The 18,169-nt window shown below is 42.0% G+C and overlaps 5 protein-coding genes and 1 long non-coding RNA gene across 8 annotated transcripts; 2 read left to right on the forward strand and 4 right to left on the reverse strand.

Moving 5' to 3' along the window:
* Positions 1-110: 110 nt before the first annotated feature.
* LOC109541394 (sorting nexin-6) lies at positions 111-3,006 on the reverse strand. 2 transcript variants are annotated; one of them, XM_019910254.2, is made up of 9 exons: positions 2,817-3,006; positions 2,409-2,624; positions 2,221-2,342; positions 1,836-2,164; positions 1,574-1,689; positions 1,335-1,517; positions 685-702; positions 492-601; positions 111-436 (listed from the first exon to the last, which is right to left on the reverse strand). In XM_019910254.2, exons 1-9 carry the CDS (start codon positions 2,817-2,819, stop codon positions 343-345), a joined length of 1,191 nt encoding a protein of 396 aa, XP_019765813.1. In that variant the 5' UTR covers positions 2,820-3,006; the 3' UTR covers positions 111-342. The 2 variants fall into 2 exon arrangements, with proteins under 2 accessions (XP_019765813.1, XP_019765814.1); XM_019910255.2 differs by lacking the exon at positions 685-702 and having other exon boundaries at positions 2,817-3,005.
* A 147-nt stretch (positions 3,007-3,153) lies between these two features.
* On the reverse strand, positions 3,154-4,829 carry LOC109541395. 2 transcript variants are annotated; one of them, XM_019910257.1, is made up of 3 exons: positions 4,760-4,829; positions 3,845-4,012; positions 3,154-3,782 (listed from the first exon to the last, which is right to left on the reverse strand). In XM_019910257.1, exons 2-3 carry the CDS (start codon positions 3,993-3,995, stop codon positions 3,193-3,195), a joined length of 741 nt encoding a protein of 246 aa, XP_019765816.1. In that variant the 5' UTR covers positions 3,996-4,012; positions 4,760-4,829; the 3' UTR covers positions 3,154-3,192. The 2 variants fall into 2 exon arrangements, with proteins under 2 accessions (XP_019765816.1, XP_019765815.1); XM_019910256.1 differs by lacking the exon at positions 4,760-4,829 and adding an exon at positions 4,196-4,621.
* A 776-nt stretch (positions 4,830-5,605) lies between these two features.
* On the reverse strand, positions 5,606-7,534 carry LOC109541372 (glycine receptor subunit alpha-4). Its single transcript, XM_048670240.1, has 10 exons — positions 7,451-7,534; positions 7,297-7,394; positions 7,139-7,238; positions 6,938-7,092; positions 6,721-6,876; positions 6,524-6,664; positions 6,249-6,478; positions 6,067-6,192; positions 5,916-6,011; positions 5,606-5,821 (listed from the first exon to the last, which is right to left on the reverse strand). Exons 1-10 carry the CDS (start codon positions 7,522-7,524, stop codon positions 5,675-5,677), a joined length of 1,323 nt encoding a protein of 440 aa, XP_048526197.1. The 5' UTR covers positions 7,525-7,534; the 3' UTR covers positions 5,606-5,674.
* A 104-nt stretch (positions 7,535-7,638) lies between these two features.
* LOC125505775 lies at positions 7,639-8,976 on the forward strand. Its single transcript, XR_007282398.1, has 2 exons — positions 7,639-7,926; positions 7,984-8,976. It is a non-coding gene; the product is annotated as an uncharacterized LOC125505775 (long non-coding RNA).
* A 314-nt stretch (positions 8,977-9,290) lies between these two features.
* Positions 9,291-10,281, reverse strand: LOC109541380 (protein ILRUN). The gene is made up of 5 exons (XM_048667689.1): positions 10,091-10,281; positions 9,908-10,027; positions 9,665-9,849; positions 9,384-9,535; positions 9,291-9,320 (listed from the first exon to the last, which is right to left on the reverse strand). The coding sequence occupies exons 1-5, from the start codon at positions 10,279-10,281 to the stop codon at positions 9,291-9,293; spliced, it is 678 nt and encodes a 225-aa protein (XP_048523646.1).
* Positions 10,282-10,913: 632 nt separating this feature from the next.
* Positions 10,914-18,158, forward strand: LOC109541373 (programmed cell death 6-interacting protein). Its single transcript, XM_019910226.2, has 16 exons — positions 10,914-11,176; positions 11,240-11,358; positions 11,442-11,569; positions 11,621-11,774; positions 11,830-11,954; positions 12,015-12,116; positions 12,170-12,389; positions 12,444-12,567; positions 12,625-12,813; positions 12,862-13,006; positions 13,056-13,214; positions 13,273-13,488; positions 13,549-13,698; positions 13,748-13,889; positions 17,571-17,777; positions 17,828-18,158. Exons 1-16 carry the CDS (start codon positions 10,971-10,973, stop codon positions 17,914-17,916), a joined length of 2,475 nt encoding a protein of 824 aa, XP_019765785.1. The 5' UTR covers positions 10,914-10,970; the 3' UTR covers positions 17,917-18,158.
* The last annotated feature ends 11 nt before the right edge of the window (positions 18,159-18,169 follow it).

The raw sequence follows: 18,169 nt of genomic DNA on the forward strand, positions 1-18,169 counted from the left end.
GTCAACAGATTTATTTAAAAAAAATCAATTTTCTTCAGTAGAAAAATTATGTTAAGCCGACTCCGGCCTTGTAGATAGTTTGCAAAAAATACTGCAGAAAAACACTAACGAACATATCGAAAAATCATTTTATTTTTATATAAATTTCACGTAGCTTTGTGGCTTGCATACTTGAAACCCTAACATACATGCTTTGCGGTTGATGCCGCTCCCATAAATAGCTCAATAACAAATAGTCGAGCTACAGTTACAATGCAGGCCCACCATCGCTCTATAAATGCCTCACAATAATAAAGGTTAATTTAAACAAGTAAATAAAGAAAACGAATATCACATTTCTTATTAGAGTAGTTCTTTCAGATTCTGAATGGACTTTCTGATCAGATCCTGTTGAGTGCGGGCGTGTTTTACTTCCAGCTCAGCCAACTCAATCAAACTGGCAAAACAAAACAGGTAAAAGTAATTCGAGTAACTTTTTTAAATCGACTTGCCTTTTCCTGAACGCATGCAACCTTCGGGTTTTAAAATCTAACAACTCTTCTTTGGCTTGGGCAGAAATGGCTTCGAACTGTTCGCAGGCGACTGACTGGGCTTCTTCGGCCTTCAAATAATAAGTTTGTTTTAGAAATGTTTCCGACCGAAAGCAAGCAAAATTAAAGCAAATTTGTATCAGTAAATAAATACCTCATGGACCTCAGGCGGCTGCGACAAAATACGATTTTGTTATTGATAATTGCCCACTACAAAACTATCCAAACTAGGACTCGGAATTTTAAAAAATCTGATATTCGAATATTCGTTTAGTGGTTTATTCGAATCGTAAAATTATTAGTATTTGAGTATTCGAATATTCGAGTATTTCTATTCGTTTTCGTTAGATATTCGAGTGTTCGTTTTCCGTTCACCATTTTCCAAGAAAAATCGTTATCTCATATCATTTTTGGCAGCTAGCCGCAACGGATAAAAAAGTGCCTTTATCGGCACATTAATTGTAACACCGCGCAAAAGTTGATGACGCGAATCACCAGAACACAGAGACGTAATTTTACATTCATTTGCAGGAGAGTAAATATGATTATTTTCATTTGCTTGTAAATATACGGGTATTTATTTAAATGCTTGTAGAATATGAATAATTTATTTTATAAAAGTATACAAAGTGCATATAAAGATATTTGCACCTTGTGAGTTTGATAATGTTGGTGTATTCTAGTATTCGGATATTATTCGAATTATGACTACACATAATTATTCGCTTTTCGAATATTCGAATATTCGAATACTCGAATTATTCGAGTTTGATTCCGAGCCCTAATCCAAACACAAACACTTACTGCATGAATGTCCTTGTTTTTATGCCGCGCCTTCTCCAAGGCTCTGTTAGCGTTTTCGTAGTTCGCCAGGCATTTCAGTCTCCGAACCAGCAGAGATTTTGCCGCCTGGCTATCGCGCATATAATAGCGTAAAGTGTCTGCCAGCTTCAGGTCCTGGTCACTGGCCACCCGGCTTTCCACCTTCTAAAACGCCGTTCAGATTATTTTCGCTCTAGGAAAAATCTTGCAAGAATACATGCCCTGGTTTTTTCGAAAATGTCCGAAACCCGCGCGAAAAACTTATCCAAATGCCCATTATCGCTGTTGGCCAACTGCAGCAGACCCGATGAGATCTTTATGTAACTGTCTGCTAATTCTGTAAACAGAAGGAACATAGCAATTGTACACTGTCGACGATTTGTACAGGGTTTAGGTACGTTGGAAAGCATTTGATTCTAAGATTAATAGAAATGAAGTTACAGGCTTTTAATCATATCAGTCTGGCTGCATGTGTAGGTGTACCTTTGTGTTTTTCAGTCATGCGATCCGTCCGTCCGGTGGCGTCTCGCAGCTGAGTGTGGTATTCGGTCAAACTGACCATTTGCTGTTCGAAAAAGTCGTTCACATCCCGCACAGTAGCATTCAAATAGTACTGATCGGTGGTGCTGCCCAGAGATTTGACCAGACCGCCCAACTGTTGCAACTTCCCTTTGGGGCGAGCGCACAGATCCTGGTCGTACTCCAGGAAAACGTGCAAGTGCGAGTCCTCCCGAAACACCGAGTGGCAGGCGAGGCGCGTGAGGAACACTTCGTGCATAGCCACGGTTTTCTTGAAAGTGGCCAAATATTCCCTAAAGTCAATTTTGCAATTGAACACTGTGGCAGTGATTGAAACATTTTCTCTTACGCTTCAAGCTCCTGCTTCATTTTCGTGAACTCCTCTTTGGTCATGGTTCCTTCTCCTTCTCCCAAACGCTGCAATTTCTCTCTGGAAGCGTCGAAATTAGGCCGAGGTGGTGGCGGCGGAATCTGAATCAAGAGCGGTTAGCTCAGTGTCAGATGGTTCCAAAATAGCAGAAGGACACATAAACTTACAATGTATCCAGCGTACTTCGGTTCTTCCTCAAAGCGGTCGTGCAGCCAAATAAACTCTTCGTGCTGCCGAACCACCAAAAACTCCAGCTTTTGGAAGTTATTCATGGTAGTGCGAGTGTGAACAGTGAACTTTACTTTGTCCTTCTCACTGAGAGCATCTGAAATATCCACCACTAAACTGTTGTCCGTTAGGGGCACCATTTTATCCTCTTCTGCCTGAAAAGTGAAAACTAAGTAACAGTGTTGGATGAGAATGAGGTGATACTGTTTAGAAAGATGGAATTAACCAAATTGACTCCAGAAGAAGCCGTATAAGTAAGGGATTAGTGGCATCGTGGCTTAAAAAATTGGAAGCTCATGCCAATTCACGCCCCCCAAAATATGTGAATTAGTTTGATGGAACTCTACCATTTTTTTCGAATTCTTTGGGCACTACTGGAACATGGAACCTGAATCCACCTGAAGCACCGATTAAAGTGATCGCCACAAGCAATTCCGGAAAAGTTGTTTTAAGAAAAAGACACGATTACTGAATACAACAACAAAGTAAACGTCGTAAACGTACAAACCATTGACATAATATAACAAAAGTGGGATAGACGTTGACAGCATATTGTCGACGTATCAACCTTGTGTGTGTGAGCGTAACAGAGCATCTTGGAGGGATGCAATCCGTGCTCAACTTATTTGTATTTGAAATTACACAGATTTCTTTGTTTATGCAAAAATTACTCGAAAATGGAGGTTCAGTTTTTCAACAACCGTTTATTTTGTACTTTTCATGTTACACTTTTTTGCTCTTTTTCTTGGGGGACTCGTCGTCCTCACTAGCATTGCTCTCCTCACTCTGTGAGCTGCTGCTTGATCCTTCCGACTTCCTTTTCCTGCCCTTTTTTTCCTCCTTGGCTTCCTCCTCATCGCTGGCAATTTTCAAGTTGCCCAGTTTCTCCTCGTAGTTGGACACGTTCTTCTTGATCTTGCTGGCTTCGGGACTGTACGCCCACAGAACCAACTCCATGTGCTCTTTAGTAGGCAGATCCTGATCGTCCCACAAATCAATGGACGAAGTCGGAATGGTTTTCAACTGTTTGTTGCGGACAATGTCCCACGTTGGCTCCCCGTCCCCACTGGAGATTGTGCGTAAGTTTTTATACTCGCCCTTGGCTTCCTCCGAGTAGGCTTTAAGGAAACGCTCAGCCAACTCATCCTTGAGTTCATACTTGTCTTTGAGGGGCAAAAGAGCCTTAACTGAGAGCACAGGTAAATAGGGCCTGTTCTCTTTGGCTAGGTTGTTGCTCTCGAAATCCTTAAGCCATTGCTCGAAGACGCTGATGGCATCGGTAATGTTTTGCAGCTTGTCCTTGTCCTTGGTCACTGAAAACCAACATTAACAGTTCAGGAAAACTCAAAGAATCAAATTGGATGCATGAGCTTACAAGTCAATGTTCGTTTGGCTCTACCAATCAAGCCTTTGATGGCCAACTTTTGGTAGTCCGGATCGCGGCCCTCCAGGTTCTTGAGCGTTTCCTGAGCCTTTTCTTGGTCCTTAAATCCCAGCCCGGGTACGGTGTCCGGCTTGTCTGACATGTTTACTGTTTGGTGACCTAAAACAACAATTCGTCCATAATACAAGAACTCTGGCGATTATTTTTGCGGCTTTCAGCCAGTGGCATATGCAATGATGACAAGTGCATCAGCGTTAAATTTGCCAAAAATTGACTCAGAATTGCTCAGCCCAGAAAATCGCTTAGAATAACGGCAAAAGAGGGCTAAATAACTGAACTTACTTTAGTGGAAATTGCAAAAATCAAATCGTCCACTTGCTGCTGGTACGCCGAAACTAAAAAACTAACGTTTGTAAATTTTATTTTCTATTCTCGGATTTCGGCAGTATTTTCACGGAAGCGGCCACGAACAATTAACGATTTTACTGCTATCAATCGTGTGCGATTACGGTTGGCCGCTTCCCACATAACGCGAACGAAGGATGATACCATTTCCCAAACAAGCCGGTTACGTCACATTGTTTTCAGCATTAAGAATCCCAGTTTTATGTGTTTTAGAAATAGTTTTACAGATTCTACAGCCGAAAGTTCTTGAAAAATGCCTCCAAAATTTAGCGCCGCGATTTCAACACAATACAAGGATTTCCTCAAGTGAAATAAATGCGCCTGCTCCAGCTTATGGTCTTTCGATAGGGCTAATGAGCTAAATTTTAGCGTTGTATACACAATTAAAATAATATACCATTTAGATGAACGTATCTTAAAGAAACTGGGAATTTTTCGGCGTTGGAGTTCTTAAGGCTGCTTCTGGCAAACAGCTGAATAATTCATAGCTTGGCTATTTACCTTATTCTCGTCCCTGATGTTCTATGTCCCTGTTCTTGTAGGATTGTCACGCAATATAAATAGCAAATCGACCTCATAAATCGATTGTTCTGCTTGCCTATAAGTATACCCGATCTGGCACAACTCGGCATGGAAAAAAGAGGGGTAATTCTTTTAGGTGGGGCCCCTTTGGCTTTCGACAATAAAATAGCACGCGGATCCAGCTTTCAAGTCAGGGGGGGCTCATGTAGTAGAAGTTCAGTCTTTTGTTGTCTATGAAATTATAAAAAATCTTTAGTCGATATAAACCCAGCACAAGGGGGGCCATGACCCCCCCCCCCTGGATCAGCCCTTGTTTAAAACTCTGTAACTTCGCAACTGGGGCAAGTAGCAACTTTCCCAATCGTTAGAACACAGTTCCCTCTATGCACGTTGAGATTTTCATGAAAATGCCATAAAATCTCGATTTTCACCAGCCAAGTAAAGATTGGGATCGGGTGTTTGTAGTCAGCTGCGCCTTCTGCTATAAAACTCTTTAACTTTGCAACTGTGGCAAGTAGCAACTTGAAACTTTCCCAGTCCTTAGAATATGGTTCACTCTACAAACGCTGACATTTGCATGAAAATGCCACAAAATCCGGATTTTCTCCAGCTGAGTAAAGTTTGGGATCGGGTGTTTTCAGCCAGCTGCGCCTTCTGCTTTAAAACTCTGTAACTTCGCAACTGAGGCAAGAAGCAAATTGAAACTTTCCCAATCCTTAGAAGACAGCTTACTCTACAAACGGTGAAATTTGTATGAAAATGCCACAACATCCCGATTTTTACCAGCTGAGTAAAGTTCAATTCTGGTCGAAATAAAAAAGTTGATTTCGTTACGGTGCTCTATTTATCATTCAGATTCCATACACAAGGTCTGCATAGAAGCAAATAATAATTCTAGTGTTCGGCCGGATGGTGAACATATCGGCTGCCCACGATAAGAATGGTCCAATAAACGGCAGAAAACAGCGAAAACAGGACCGGGAATACGATCCTGGAAATCCTGTCGATTTCCTGCCACGTTATTTTGACTTTCCCTTTGTCCTAAAACCGGTACACATGTTAACATTAGATGCACAACGATGCGTAAAAATAGCTGGATATTTTTAGCGACAACTCGCTGTTTTCATGCACTCACTGTTTTCCAGTAAAGGGTCAACCATCCGGATTTGCCGATTGTTGAATTGCGTTTTTTCGCGCTGATTTCGTTGGTCCAGGGCGTGATTGCGGTCACCTGAAAATCATTTTCCGTAGGCAAATACGCACTGGACAGTACAGTTTGTGCCCACCATTACGCGTTCAGCTTCCTTTTGCTTCAGCAGAGAGTATTTTCCTTGCAGCACCTTGACGATCACAAACTCTCCCAGAGAGGCAAACACAAAAACCATGCAGCCGGCCATCCACAAGTCCAACGCCTAAAAAACCACCACTGCAGTTACAGAGTTAACCGCAGCTATTAGCTTCCGTGCACCTTAACATAGGCTACAGCAGGGATATCGGTTCGCAGGCCTGTAAACATCGTGACCAGTGTGAGAAGACAAGTAACCAGCAAAGTAACCCTGGCTGGAATGGCATCTAGGTCTAGCCAAAAGCTAAACCAAGACAGTACCACCACCAAGGTCGAGGGGGCAAAGGTCTGGATGAGATGGTGGCCGATTTGCCGCTCAAACTTCAGCAGCACCACCAATCTAGAAAAGTTGCCTGCAGATCGTCAATGAATAAGTGCGTATAAGTTTTGCGAAGCACCGTTTTTCTCTGCCGTAAAGGCGGTCCTTTCGTACAACTGCAGCGGTTGTAGAATGTTGTACTGCAACAACTTCAGCTCGGGACTGATGGTGACGCCGGGTTCGGACCACCGCAGGAGCATCTTCTTGTTGTTGTACGAAACTGGAACAGCAACAACAGGACATTAAGGGTCGTTAATTGTCCAGCCCCAAACGTACAACTTTCCACGGACACTGGACACACCTGGGTGTCCATGGGATAGTGGTAGAACTCCATCTGGCAAGCCACGATGGCGTGCATGCGGGCCGAGTACCGGATTGTTTTATTCCGGTAGAGAGTCACCGAAGAAAACTTGTGGGTCAAGGTGGCTATTTCTGCATGTTGGTTGAAAGTGAGCGACCACAAGGTATACGAGGATGATGGAATGCGACTCACCCACCACTTTGGAACTCAAGAAGTAGAGATCGGGCTGCCAGAGGCTGTCGAAGAACTGCGACGGCAATGTTATGGAGTCGTCCCGGTATTCGAACATTTCCTGCGGGATTCGGATCCGCGCGTCCGTCCACTGTTGCTTCAGAAACATGTCCATCCTGGAGATCAGACAGTGTTAAATACTCTTAAGTGGTATTTTGTTACCTAAAATCCATGTCTTCGACGTTTATTGAGTTGATGTCGACCACCCGCATGCTAAAGTCCACGACGATGGGTTCCCCCTGCAGTGTTGGCGGCCGAATCTCTGCACAAAAAAGAGCATTTACCAGCTGAATAAATCGTCACCTGTGTGCTTGTGGTACCCCGTATGTAGTCGTCTTCAATGATGGATTTGCTCAAGTTGTGACTGTCGGGGTTTCGTGGTTTTGGAACAACGCCGGAGCACCGAAGCATCAGCAGCCTAAACAATTCTTAGAATAAGTAGCTGCTACAACTTAGTTTACGAATTGCGCTTACCAGTAAAAAATCGCCTGGAAGAGATACATAGTTGACACTGGTTGTTGCACTGACCATTCAAAAAGCAGCGGCATTTTCCAGTTAAAACACCAAATTTAAGATGGGAACAATGCAATTACTTGGTCATCAGCAGCAATTAAATACAGAGCAATAAGTGAGACAATAACTGGTTTCCGTTCCCCAATTGATTAATTCCGCGCTCTCCACTGGATCTTCACTGGATTCGAAAAAATATGTTGTTTTCTCCCGGGTCAGTCAAGACTATTTGCGGCGGACAATAATGGATCATTCCCCCATAGGGGCCATTCGTCAGCCCTCATTTCTGGCAAAAAACAAGCTCCAAGGAACTGTCCCGTTCCTTAACAAAGCCAGTTATCAGTCAGATATAAAAAGAATGTCCAGTCGAACTTGAGCCATCATTTGCGCGCAATTTCCCATAACAAAGAGCCGCCTCCACAACCCTCCAGAAAAATATGGTAAGGGTGACTGAAAATTGCCTCATAGGCACAAGTTTTGCAGTTTTTGCCTCCAAGTTTCAGCGCCAACAACTGACCATGGTTCTGTGCCTACTAATGATCCTGATGGGAAAACACTTGGCCAAATCATCTTTCGACACGTGCATTACGTAAGTAACAATTTATTATCAAATACACAGGCTAAGAGAAGCGTGCTCACTCTCATTTGCGGAAAACTGCGATTTAGAATACGAATCTCTCGTCCACTAAACTCGTCTGCTTCTTAGTTGGTTAAACAAAATTAAAAAAAATAAAAAATGAAAAATAAAAAAAAATAAAAAATAAAAAAAATAAAAAATTAAAGTTGTCATCTTCCGCTTCTCTCTTTCTCTTTACTATTCTTCTCTTCTCTCTTGCTCGTTCGCCAGTAGTTCTCTTTGCGTCCCAAAATCGGACGGGGAAATGGTGCTTTGGTTCCCAATATTGGTCGAGGGCCTGCGGGCGTTGAAAGCTGTCGCACTGATCGCCTGGAGTACCTGCAATTTTCCCCGAGTTTTCACGTAAATCTATGTGAGTTTAGTGCAGAGTTGATCTACCTGGAGAGGGTGAGGATGTGGCCGAGTTGCTGTCCGCTTTGGAGGGCGACGTAAAGAGGTGGGCATCCGGGTTCAGCTTGCACGGGATCGACTTCTAAGAGCACACGCTGATTGACATCGCACAAATGACAACGTTTTCCCGATAACCATGGAAATTTGCTAGGGTTCCTGGGCTCTTCTGAGGGCTGCAATTCCCTAGCAACAGGAACTGTTTGTTTCAGGAACTGTGTGCAGTGCAAACAGATGTACGGGCATCGATTCGCAGGGAAAATGTGTGGCGACACCTGCATAGCCAGCAACGGGGAGTTTTTGCTGGATTGCAACAATCCAGGAATGATCCATGACTACCTGAAGCGCCTCTATAAAAAATAGCGATTCACTCGACGTCTGCACTCGCGAAATTAGTCGTAGGACACGGTGCGATTCAAGGCAAATCCCCCGGTCTCTTTCGCTGCTGATAAACCTACGAAGCACTGTTGCATTGTTTTATTCTCCTTTCTCCTACAACCCTGATGAAGTCGCAAAAAATGAGAAAGTTCACAAGATTTATGTGTAAAATACGAACTTTATTTGATAAATTGATACCGTACCTACAAAGCCCTTAAATCTGGCGCAGCAAATGAAAAAATTACCTTTACTATTAGTTAACTTTAGAACTTAAAGACACGCCGCTATCGTAAATAGTATTTACAAGTTGTCGGCAAAAATACCCAGAAAATCAGCCACCCGAACATGTTTAGCTCCGGTTTCAGTTAACAATCTGGAGCACTTTTGCCGAGCCCTGCAGTACTAGAATTGTCCATCGGGTGGGGCGGAATCCTGCAAAAATTTACGAAATGGATAATAATACGCCTGACCTTTCCTGGTGTTGGTTGTCTATACCTTGTTTTCTCTATGTATGTAGTGGGGAATGAAGGGATTCGGCACTTGGGGTACCAGTGGGGGGATGGCGCCCAGTTCGCTAAAGTGGGACAGCTGCTCAGTTAGCTCAATGGTGCCCTGTTCTACCACAGTGAGAATCACCCACATCGGATCTAAACACAAAGCATAGCAAGTCATTTCCCTTTCAAACAGAGGCACGGGTAAACCTTTACTGGTGTGTAAATGCATAAATCGCATACCTCCAAAATAAGAACCTGCCGGCGTGCACGCCCTCCATTTACTCTGGTAGATTCCAGGCATGGGGGGACTCTGCATCGCAACAATCACATAAGTGCTCTGGCCAGGCTGTAGGGCTGGCAGGTATACTCGTTCGGCCCCAAAAGTATCACCATCGGAACACTGGATGTAGCAGCCGACTGGCCAGCTCTCCGTCCCCGAATTGCTGATATGCCAGGCCTTTTGGAACCTAAATTGTGTGCAATGTGTAATCGACGTTAGACTAGGCAAACTGGCACGGCTCTTACTGGGTGTTTGGCTCAATGTTTTCCGTCTCGGAGGCATCTGGATCGGACACTAAGGCCATCAATGGCAGTGTGTTGGGGGCCTCCACGTCGAGATAGGAGCAAATCGCCGCCTGCAAGTTCCTGTTTGCAGAACAAAGACAGATGTTATTCCGCATAATAGGGGGACAAAGTCTGTCGACTCACCAGTTGTTCATGTCCAAGAAAAATGCAGCCGTTGAGTAATTGAGATGCGTTGGACTGCCCAAAAGCTTCTGAAGCTGTTGTACAAGTTCATCCTTGTCAGTTGTTCCTAAACAACTGAACTGTTGCAACAGAGACTGTTCTATGTCCATGGAGCCGCTCACGCCTCCTCCATCTCCATTGTCCACATCCATTGTAAGCTAGTAGGAAAGAGGTCAATTCCAAATATACTATAATTAGGTTATTCTGGAAACAGTGGAAATAAGGCACAGGCCTGGTTTGGGTTGTTCATTTACATTAAGGAACCAGGGCACAAATAGCGCTGCATTCGCAAGGAACAACGAATGCAAGAATCTGTATTGCTACGGAACGTCAACCAAACTATTTGGACAATAATTTTAGACCAAAAGTCCATTGTATACAATGGGATTATTTTGTATTGGAAAAAATGTGCACTTTCAGTCCAACGTTGGAACCATCGGGTAAAGAGCTGCAATAACTTACCTGCTAAATTAAGTAAGGAATAAATGCACTTTTTCCTAATTAGCAACAAATTTTGGACATTATCAATCAAAAACAAATCACAGATGTTCGATCGACAACTTTGGCACGTGAAATGAATGACATGACTTCGTTGACACGACTGAGATGTATGGTTAAAGACAGTGATTTTCAAAATTTTTATTAAACTAATCCGTTTGTATAAAAACGGTAATTGTCTTATAGCATGTTGACTAAAGTCCGCCAAGTTTTAGCAAAAAATGAAACAATCTCATTAAAAGCCATTTTTTTTGCGTGACCATATCCATGTCACTGTCAAGAGTGTCAAGTCAGGTTTATTAGTTGATTACTGAATGTCATCTGATTACTATTATTGTTGAAGATGGCGGATTTATTGGCCGTGCCGTTAAAACGGCCCAGTGATGTTGATGTGATTAATCCATTGAAAAACCTCATACAATCGCGGTACAGCACAGCAGACAATCCGGAAAACTGCACGGAAGCGGTGAACGAGTTTTCCAAGTTGCGAAACAATGCCATTTGGAAGGCTTTCGAGAAGTACGAAAGCTCTTTGGAGATTATTTATGGGTATGATTCACGATTTAATTGAGTTGGGACGTGATTCATTAAAGAGGACGATTCTTTGTGCAGATATTACGATCAACTAGTGGCGTTGGAAGGTAAAATTCCATCTCAAGAACTGCAAGTGCCGTTCAAATGGAAGGATGCTTTTGACCGTGGCAACATTTTCGGCCACAAAGCCAGCCTGAGTAAGTTTTTCAAGTCGATTGCGCCCATTTTATGTATTTATATGTTTTGTTATACTTTAATTCAAAATGTTCATTTATTTCAGCCGTTGCCTCGCTCAGCTATGAAAAAGTATGTGTGCTATTCAATATAGCCGCCCTGCAGAGCTCGGTAGCTGCCGAACAGAGCGTGGAGAATGATGACGGTCTTAAACTGGCTGCTAAGTTGCTACAGGTAAGAATACAATGTCTTTAAAACATCTCTTTATAATTTATGTTCTCTTAGCAAGCTGCAGGGATATTCAGCTACTTGAAATCGACCGTGATGCTGTCGATTCAACAGGATCCCACTCCAGATTTGAATCCTGACACCTTAGGAGCGCTGTCGCAGCTGATGCTGGCTCAAGCACAGGAGATGTTTGTCCTTAAAGCTATACACGGTCAGTTTTGCTCCACTCCACATCGAACTTTTTGCAGTATAATTGGTTCTTTCAGATAACATGAAGAGCTCAATTGTGGCGAAACTGGCTGCGCAAGCCGACGATCTGTACGCCGAGTGTTTGAAGACATTCCAAAGAGAAAACCTGAGGTCCATGTGGGATAAGGAGTGGATTCCGATGGTGAGTTGAATGAATCGAGTTTTTCAAGTCTGTGTTCTACTTCGGTTGGCTCCACTGTAGATTGGTGGCAAACAGGCGGCATTTTCAGCAGTAGCTGAATTCCAGCAGAGCCTGGTGGCCCGAGAGCGGAAATCAGTTGGTGAAGAAATCACCAGGTTGCGGGTGAGTTCAGGCTTTTTTCAACTCCCACCCAAATAAAACCACGACTGTTTCAGACAGCAGTAGAGAAGTTTACGGCGGCCCAGTCGCGGTCTGGAAAGAGCGTGTTCAGCGACATGCTGAATAAGGCCCAGCGCAATTTGGCTGAAGTGGAAAAGGACAACGATTTTATCTATCATGAAAGGGTGCCAGACTACCGGTCTCTAGAAGCGATTGGCAAAGCGCCGCTGGCCAAATCTTTACCGTTGGCGGAGAAAATGTCGCAAAATTTTACAGGTAATCGATGTTGGGTGGCAGGCTTGCACCGGGTTTAACCAATACGGTTTCCAGATCTTTTCTCCACTCTGGTGCCAGTTGCCGTCCACCAAGCGTTGGCTTCATATGATTTGCGCAAAACCGAGATTGTCAACACGGAAATTTCCAAGCTGCGCGAATCCACGCAGGAACTCAACGGGTAAATTGACTTCATTTTGGAGTTTGTTGCCCAAGGTTACTAATGGGTGGATTTCAGAATCTTGGCGAGTTTGAACCTGCCGGCAGCGATCGAAGTGACCGATTCCAGCACTGGGCTGCCGCCGTCCATTCTGGAGAAGGCTCAAACGGTGTCTGGACTAGGGGGCATCGACACGCTCAAAAGAATGATCGAGGAATTGCCCGAGTCGCTGAAGCGAAACCAGGACATAATCGATGAAACTGACCGGTAAATGCTACAGGTAGTGGTTGATTTTTTTAACTGGTGATTTGGCAGGATGTTGAATGAGGAGAAAGCGGCGGATGACGCTTTAAGACAACAGTTTAAGGACCGATGGACTAGAACACCCTCAGAAAAACTGACTGAAATGTTCAGGTCGAATTCGGGCAAATACAGGCAGATAATTAACAATGCTGTGGAGGTACATTTACCACAGCTTTTTTAGTACCGTTGCCAATGATTACCTTTAGGCAGATAAACTGGTGCAGAACAAATTCAACACCCACAAGCCAATGATCGAGCTGCTGAGCAAACCTCTGAATGATCTGGAGACATCGTTGCCCAGTGGAAATGGCGGAGACGTTCAAAATTCGTCTGCGGTCGGCACTCTGAGATCCCTGATGGAGGAGGTAAGCAACTTTGCGGGCCAAATTTCTTCGGGCCCGGTTCTGATCGGAATATGTCCAGGTGGAAACCATCAAGGCAGAGCGCGACAGCATCGAGTCCGAACTGAAAAGTGCCACCACCGACATGAAGGACAAATTCCTGCTGGCGCTTGCCAAAGATGGCCAAATCAACGAGCCGCCTCTATCTTATCAGGCCCTGGGGCAAGCGTACGGCTCTTTGCAGAAGCAGGTAGCTGAAAGCCTGGCAAAACAGAAGGGGCTAGTTGACCGGATCAGGGTGAGTGTCGCTTGAATTGGTTATTTATGACACTGATTGCAATAAGCTGTTTGATTTCAGGCAGCACATCAGCAGTTTGTCGCTGAGCGGGGATCTACAGTGGGTGGGCGCGAAGCTATGATGTGTCAGCTGGCTGCAGCTCACGACGTGTTCCGCGATTTGCTGAACAACCTCAAAGAAGGCACAAAGTTCTACAATGACTTAACGCAGGTAACGAGTCCAGATGGTCATTGGTAGTGGTGTAAATGCGCTTGTTTAGTTGCTGGTGACTTTCCAAAATAAAGTCAACGACTTTTGCTTCGCGAGGAAAACCGAGAAGGAGGAGCTCATGAAGGATTTGACTCAAGAGAGCAGCCGAACTGCTCCGGCCGTTCCTCCGTCCACGCCCAGTTATTATTCAGGTATGCATCCAAGATGGGCCTGGGTAACACTGTGTTGAGTTCCCTTTTTGAGTTGTTGTCGGTCTCTGAGTTAATGAGTTTTAACTCATTGTTTAATGAGTTATAACTCATGGCCGGTGGCGGAATTTTAGCATCTAACAGAAAAAAGACATCATCATATTGCTGTTGCGCATACGATTGCTTGAAATTTGGTCCAAAACGGGAAAATCCGGAGATTTTGAAGAAACTTAAAAACATTTTCAGAGCGATGAGGATGACGCGTTTTCCAAATATTGATTATATGCTTTTGCTTCCTCGACACGAGACGATAAAGAAGACCAAACTGTAAAGACAACTTTTCTTGTAAAATCCATCTTTAAATTTTTTTTGCATAAAAGTCTCAGTTTGCCAGTATTTTACAGTCAAACGTTAGGAAAAACGCGTTATTCTGTTTAGAGATAGTTTTGTTTAGAAATATTGACCTAAAAGTGAAGAAACCGGAATTTACATAAACCAAATTATTCACAGCGACAAAAGTGACGAGTTTTTCGAATTATTGATTATAAATTTTCACTTGTTCTGCTCGGGGAAAAAGTCCAGGAAAAAATATTAGGGTTTTGTCCGAAATTCGAAGCTGCGAAAGGTTACAGAAAAAAATGTACAAAGCTGTTCAGAAGCCGCGTGTTCCAAGTAAATTTATTTTATAATTTTCACAGAAATTACCTGAATATTGTCAGTATTTTAAATAAAACCAATCTCTTTTTTTCTTGCTAAAATTGGAATGACTTGAACATTTAAAGAAACTTGAAAAATCTTCAGAGCGTATTGCGTAGGGGAGATTCCGAGAAACCAAAACATTCACCAATAGACGATGACGCGGGTTAATCATTTATTTATTAATTGTTAAAATCCGTTCAACATTGGCTGATGAGTGAGGTACAATAAGCAGGTTACAAATAAAATTGGTTAAAATTGGAAACATGAATGTATCACCTCCATATTTCAATATTTGTACTTGGCTCCAAAACTCTTCAATATTTCCAGAAATTTTTTTAATTTCATTAACATTCGCAACAGACGTCATTCTGTGTCCAGGCCTTGTAATTCACTATCATTTACTAAATTTGGAAATATAATTGCAACATCAGAAATAGATTGTGGGGAACCTGATTTCACTATTGCAGGATCCATAAAACATAATTTTATCATATTTATGATCTATCTGGCGGGGTTGATTCATTTTATGTTTGAAAAAGAACTCTAAAATACGAGGTGTGCTAAAATAAAATGTCTGCTATTACCAACGTACTTTGATCATGAATGGAAATATGTTATATTATTTTAAGTAATCCACGGATAATTTTTTAAATTTTATTTGTTGCTTTTCGGTAGAAATCTGCATGGTATCGGTAGATCGGTAGGTTCCTTGACAAATCGGTAGATCTACCGAAAAATCGGTAGACCTGGCATCTCTGCCTACAATCAACTAACTGCGGTCTCGCTATGCGCGCCCATTTATCTCGGTAAAAATGGGGTTCCCCTGCAAAATACGCGCGCCCCTGCTATACACGCATATATTTATCAGCCAAAAGGGGTTCCCCAGTAATATGGGATTCCCGGGCACGACAAGCGATGAGGGTTGCGAATTTTCCAACTAATTTTTTCGGAAACGTTTTCCCTCTGGTCGTTTTTTTCAAGATAATCTTAATCACTTTCGATAAAAAAGTTAATACAATGGTATTTGGTTTTGGGCCAAATTCGAAGCCGAAAAGAGTTATCTAAAGTTCCCTGCAAACCGATGAATGAGGCGAATTTACTAGGAAAATTAATCATTGTCATTTTTGCTGAAATTGATAAATGTCCCTTAAAATAATATAAAATAAATCTAAAAACAAATCATCAACATTTTCTCAGCAACGGAACTGAGCTACTGCGCCGGTGGGTTGGGTTGGCGCACCAAGCCATTTGCGTGGCACTGCGCCAAGTCACAAGGGTCTAGGTATACGGCACGTCCTGTCACTTCTATCGATTGCGGCGATTCGAACCAATCAAATAAGCCTACCGGTTTGTTGTTATCAAACGTATCATTGACAAGTTCTACAAATGAGTTAAGACGATTTAAAGTTTGGTGGTTTTGTTTATTGTTTGATGATAATTCTTTTATAATTTCTCGAGATAAACAACCGCGAGTCCTCCGCGCCTCCTCCGATATTTTTTTTTTCATTCTCTCGTGCATTTCGAACCTTATATAAGCTCTAGATAAAAATGGCAATCAAATAGTATCGTACAGAAATTCATAGGTAAATTTGATACCCTCTTGGCTAGTAATTTTTCATTTTTTAAGAGGGATTTGAATTTATATTAGCACAAAGAAAGACAGTGATAATGATGAGTATTTCTTAATTTATAACAATTTACAAATGATTTATTCTGATCAGCTTAAATAGGTATTAGATTTTGTATTCGTAGTATTTAAGTAAGCAACTTAAACCATTAAATAAATCTCCTAAAAAGTTTGGTTTATAGTATAGTTGACAGTATATTGAATATCCTTACATACATCCATACATTTATATGGATAGTTTTCAAATTAGTAAATACATTCCATAGATTTATTTATCGGTAAAACTTATAATAAACATCACCCAAGGGGCAATAACAAGTAAGAGTGCTTATGACATTAAATACTAAAAATGTAATGAAAAAATGTAGTATTATTGTTAAAATTTCTGAGTACAAATCATAGTATTTTATACGCCTGATATAATGAAATGAATTCACATAGTACTACCTACTAAAAAGTCGAACTACGTTGTTGGTATTCCACTTTTGTTGGAATAGTGTAGAAAGGCAATTATTTTCATGTGTTGCTTAGTGTGACATGTTAAATAAAAAGTAAATGGAAAGAGAAGATACCAGCAATTCTTTTGCTTAATATTTCTTGACTCTTACAATAGTAATTTTATTTTTTCTCTTACTTAAATTAAAAAATCGTTGATAATTTGTTTTAATTAAATTTGCACATTGCACATAGGAAAATAACTTAGCCAACTATCTATTTGATCAATAATACATTTTTATTATTAAAACGCCCCATTTGGTGTACATAATATATAGAGTAACGTTAAAAAACAAATCGTTAAGTTCTACTAACTCAAACTTTATAAGTCCAATAATTTTATCAGTATTAATTAAGTTAACACAGTCCAACACTATATTAATAAAATCCAAAGAGTTTACGGTTACAACAAAATACCGGGAAAAAATCACCTAACCTTAAATCGTCTTAAATCATAACAAACCGCTAGGTTCGAATCGCCGCAATCGATAGAATTGACAAAAAGTGGCGTATACCTAGGCGCTTGTCGCCAAGTCCTAAAAATTCCAAGATGGTACCCAAACCGATACCATCTTGTGCTGAAATCTCAAAGATTGGTGACGTCAGACAATTTAGGCCAGTTTTGGGCCCGTAATTAAAATAGTTTGGCTTCTTCTCTACTTATACTTATGGCATCCCGGGTGTGTTCCAGTCTTTACTGAAATACTTGTGATCGGAAAATACGGAAAAATCAACCAATCAGCAAAATTAACAGGGAATAAAATCGAAACTAAAGTCCTGGTAATGGGAAATAAACTGGCCTACATGGGATGACGTCACTCGTAATCACTTGGACCTTGTTGTCTAAACGCATCATTGTGCAGATCCGAAACCAGACAATTCCGCGCCTGCAGCATCTGGAGGCGCTGCTCCTACGCCCGCAGGACCTGGACAAGTTCCCTCCAACTTGCCCTACCCTGTATACGTGCAGGGCATGCCTTTGCCCTACGGAACGGCCGCTAACGCTCCTTACCCGGTATACGTGCCTCCTCCAATGCCGCAGAGCTACAATCCGTATGGAACATGGCCAGGTAGGTAGGTAAGGGTAAAATGTTGGCAAAAAATATATCTGGTTGTATAGGAAACTACCAGAACTATCCTCCTGGCACTTACCCTCCAGGAACTTACCCACCAAATTCGCAGCAGCCAGGTTACCGGCCACCCTGGTAGTAGATTTCTCGGTGTTTATGGTAAGGAAATTTGAATTGTTTAATTGTTTTTCCAAACGAAATTTATTTTGCGGTTACTGTGCTGTCATGTTATAATTAATTAGTTAATAATCTGTAAATTTCAGCAGATTAGCAACCGATTGCCTTTGTTAATCTGTGTCTTTGTATTTTTGTAGTGACCATATATGCATTTTTATCCGACTGTAAGTTGTTATCAATTAATAAAGCTCTATTATACATAAATGATTGAAACT

This window comes from Dendroctonus ponderosae, unplaced genomic scaffold (assembly GCF_020466585.1).
Source record: "Dendroctonus ponderosae isolate FM_Combo_2020 unplaced genomic scaffold, Dpon_F_20191213v2 Dpon_F_20191213_1, whole genome shotgun sequence".
Classification (NCBI taxonomy): Eukaryota; Metazoa; Arthropoda; class Insecta; order Coleoptera; family Curculionidae; genus Dendroctonus; species Dendroctonus ponderosae.

Excerpts from the sequence above, each read along its gene's own strand:
- LOC109541395 (XM_019910257.1), bottom strand. The coding sequence starts at position 3,995 with ATGTCAGACAAGCCGGACACCGTACCCGGGCTGGGATTTAAGGACCAA. Across the intron at positions 3,783-3,844 it reads AGCCAAACGAACATTGACTT|TGACCAAGGACAAGGACAAG; the intron begins GTAAGCTCATGC and ends GTTGGTTTTCAG.
- LOC109541373 (XM_019910226.2), top strand. The coding sequence starts at position 10,971 with ATGGCGGATTTATTGGCCGTGCCGTTAAAACGGCCCAGTGATGTTGAT. Across the intron at positions 11,775-11,829 it reads TGTCCTTAAAGCTATACACG|ATAACATGAAGAGCTCAATT; the intron begins GTCAGTTTTGCT and ends TGGTTCTTTCAG. Across the intron at positions 11,955-12,014 it reads ATAAGGAGTGGATTCCGATG|ATTGGTGGCAAACAGGCGGC; the intron begins GTGAGTTGAATG and ends GCTCCACTGTAG.
- LOC109541372 (XM_048670240.1), bottom strand. The coding sequence starts at position 7,524 with ATGCCGCTGCTTTTTGAATGGTCAGTGCAACAACCAGTGTCAACTATG. Across the intron at positions 7,093-7,138 it reads GTCGAAGACATGGATTTTAG|GATGGACATGTTTCTGAAGC; the intron begins GTAACAAAATAC and ends TCTGATCTCCAG. Across the intron at positions 6,665-6,720 it reads TCCAGTGTCCGTGGAAAGTT|TTTCGTACAACAACAAGAAG; the intron begins GTACGTTTGGGG and ends TTGCTGTTCCAG.
- LOC109541394 (XM_019910254.2), bottom strand. Across the intron at positions 2,343-2,408 it reads CGAAGTACGCTGGATACATT|ATTCCGCCGCCACCACCTCG; the intron begins GTAAGTTTATGT and ends CTCTTGATTCAG. Across the intron at positions 1,690-1,835 it reads CATGACTGAAAAACACAAAG|AATTAGCAGACAGTTACATA; the intron begins GTACACCTACAC and ends TTCTGTTTACAG.
- LOC109541380 (XM_048667689.1), bottom strand. The coding sequence starts at position 10,281 with ATGGATGTGGACAATGGAGATGGAGGAGGCGTGAGCGGCTCCATGGAC. Across the intron at positions 10,028-10,090 it reads TTCTTGGACATGAACAACTG|GAACTTGCAGGCGGCGATTT; the intron begins GTGAGTCGACAG and ends TTCTGCAAACAG. Across the intron at positions 9,850-9,907 it reads AACATTGAGCCAAACACCCA|GTTCCAAAAGGCCTGGCATA; the intron begins GTAAGAGCCGTG and ends CACACAATTTAG.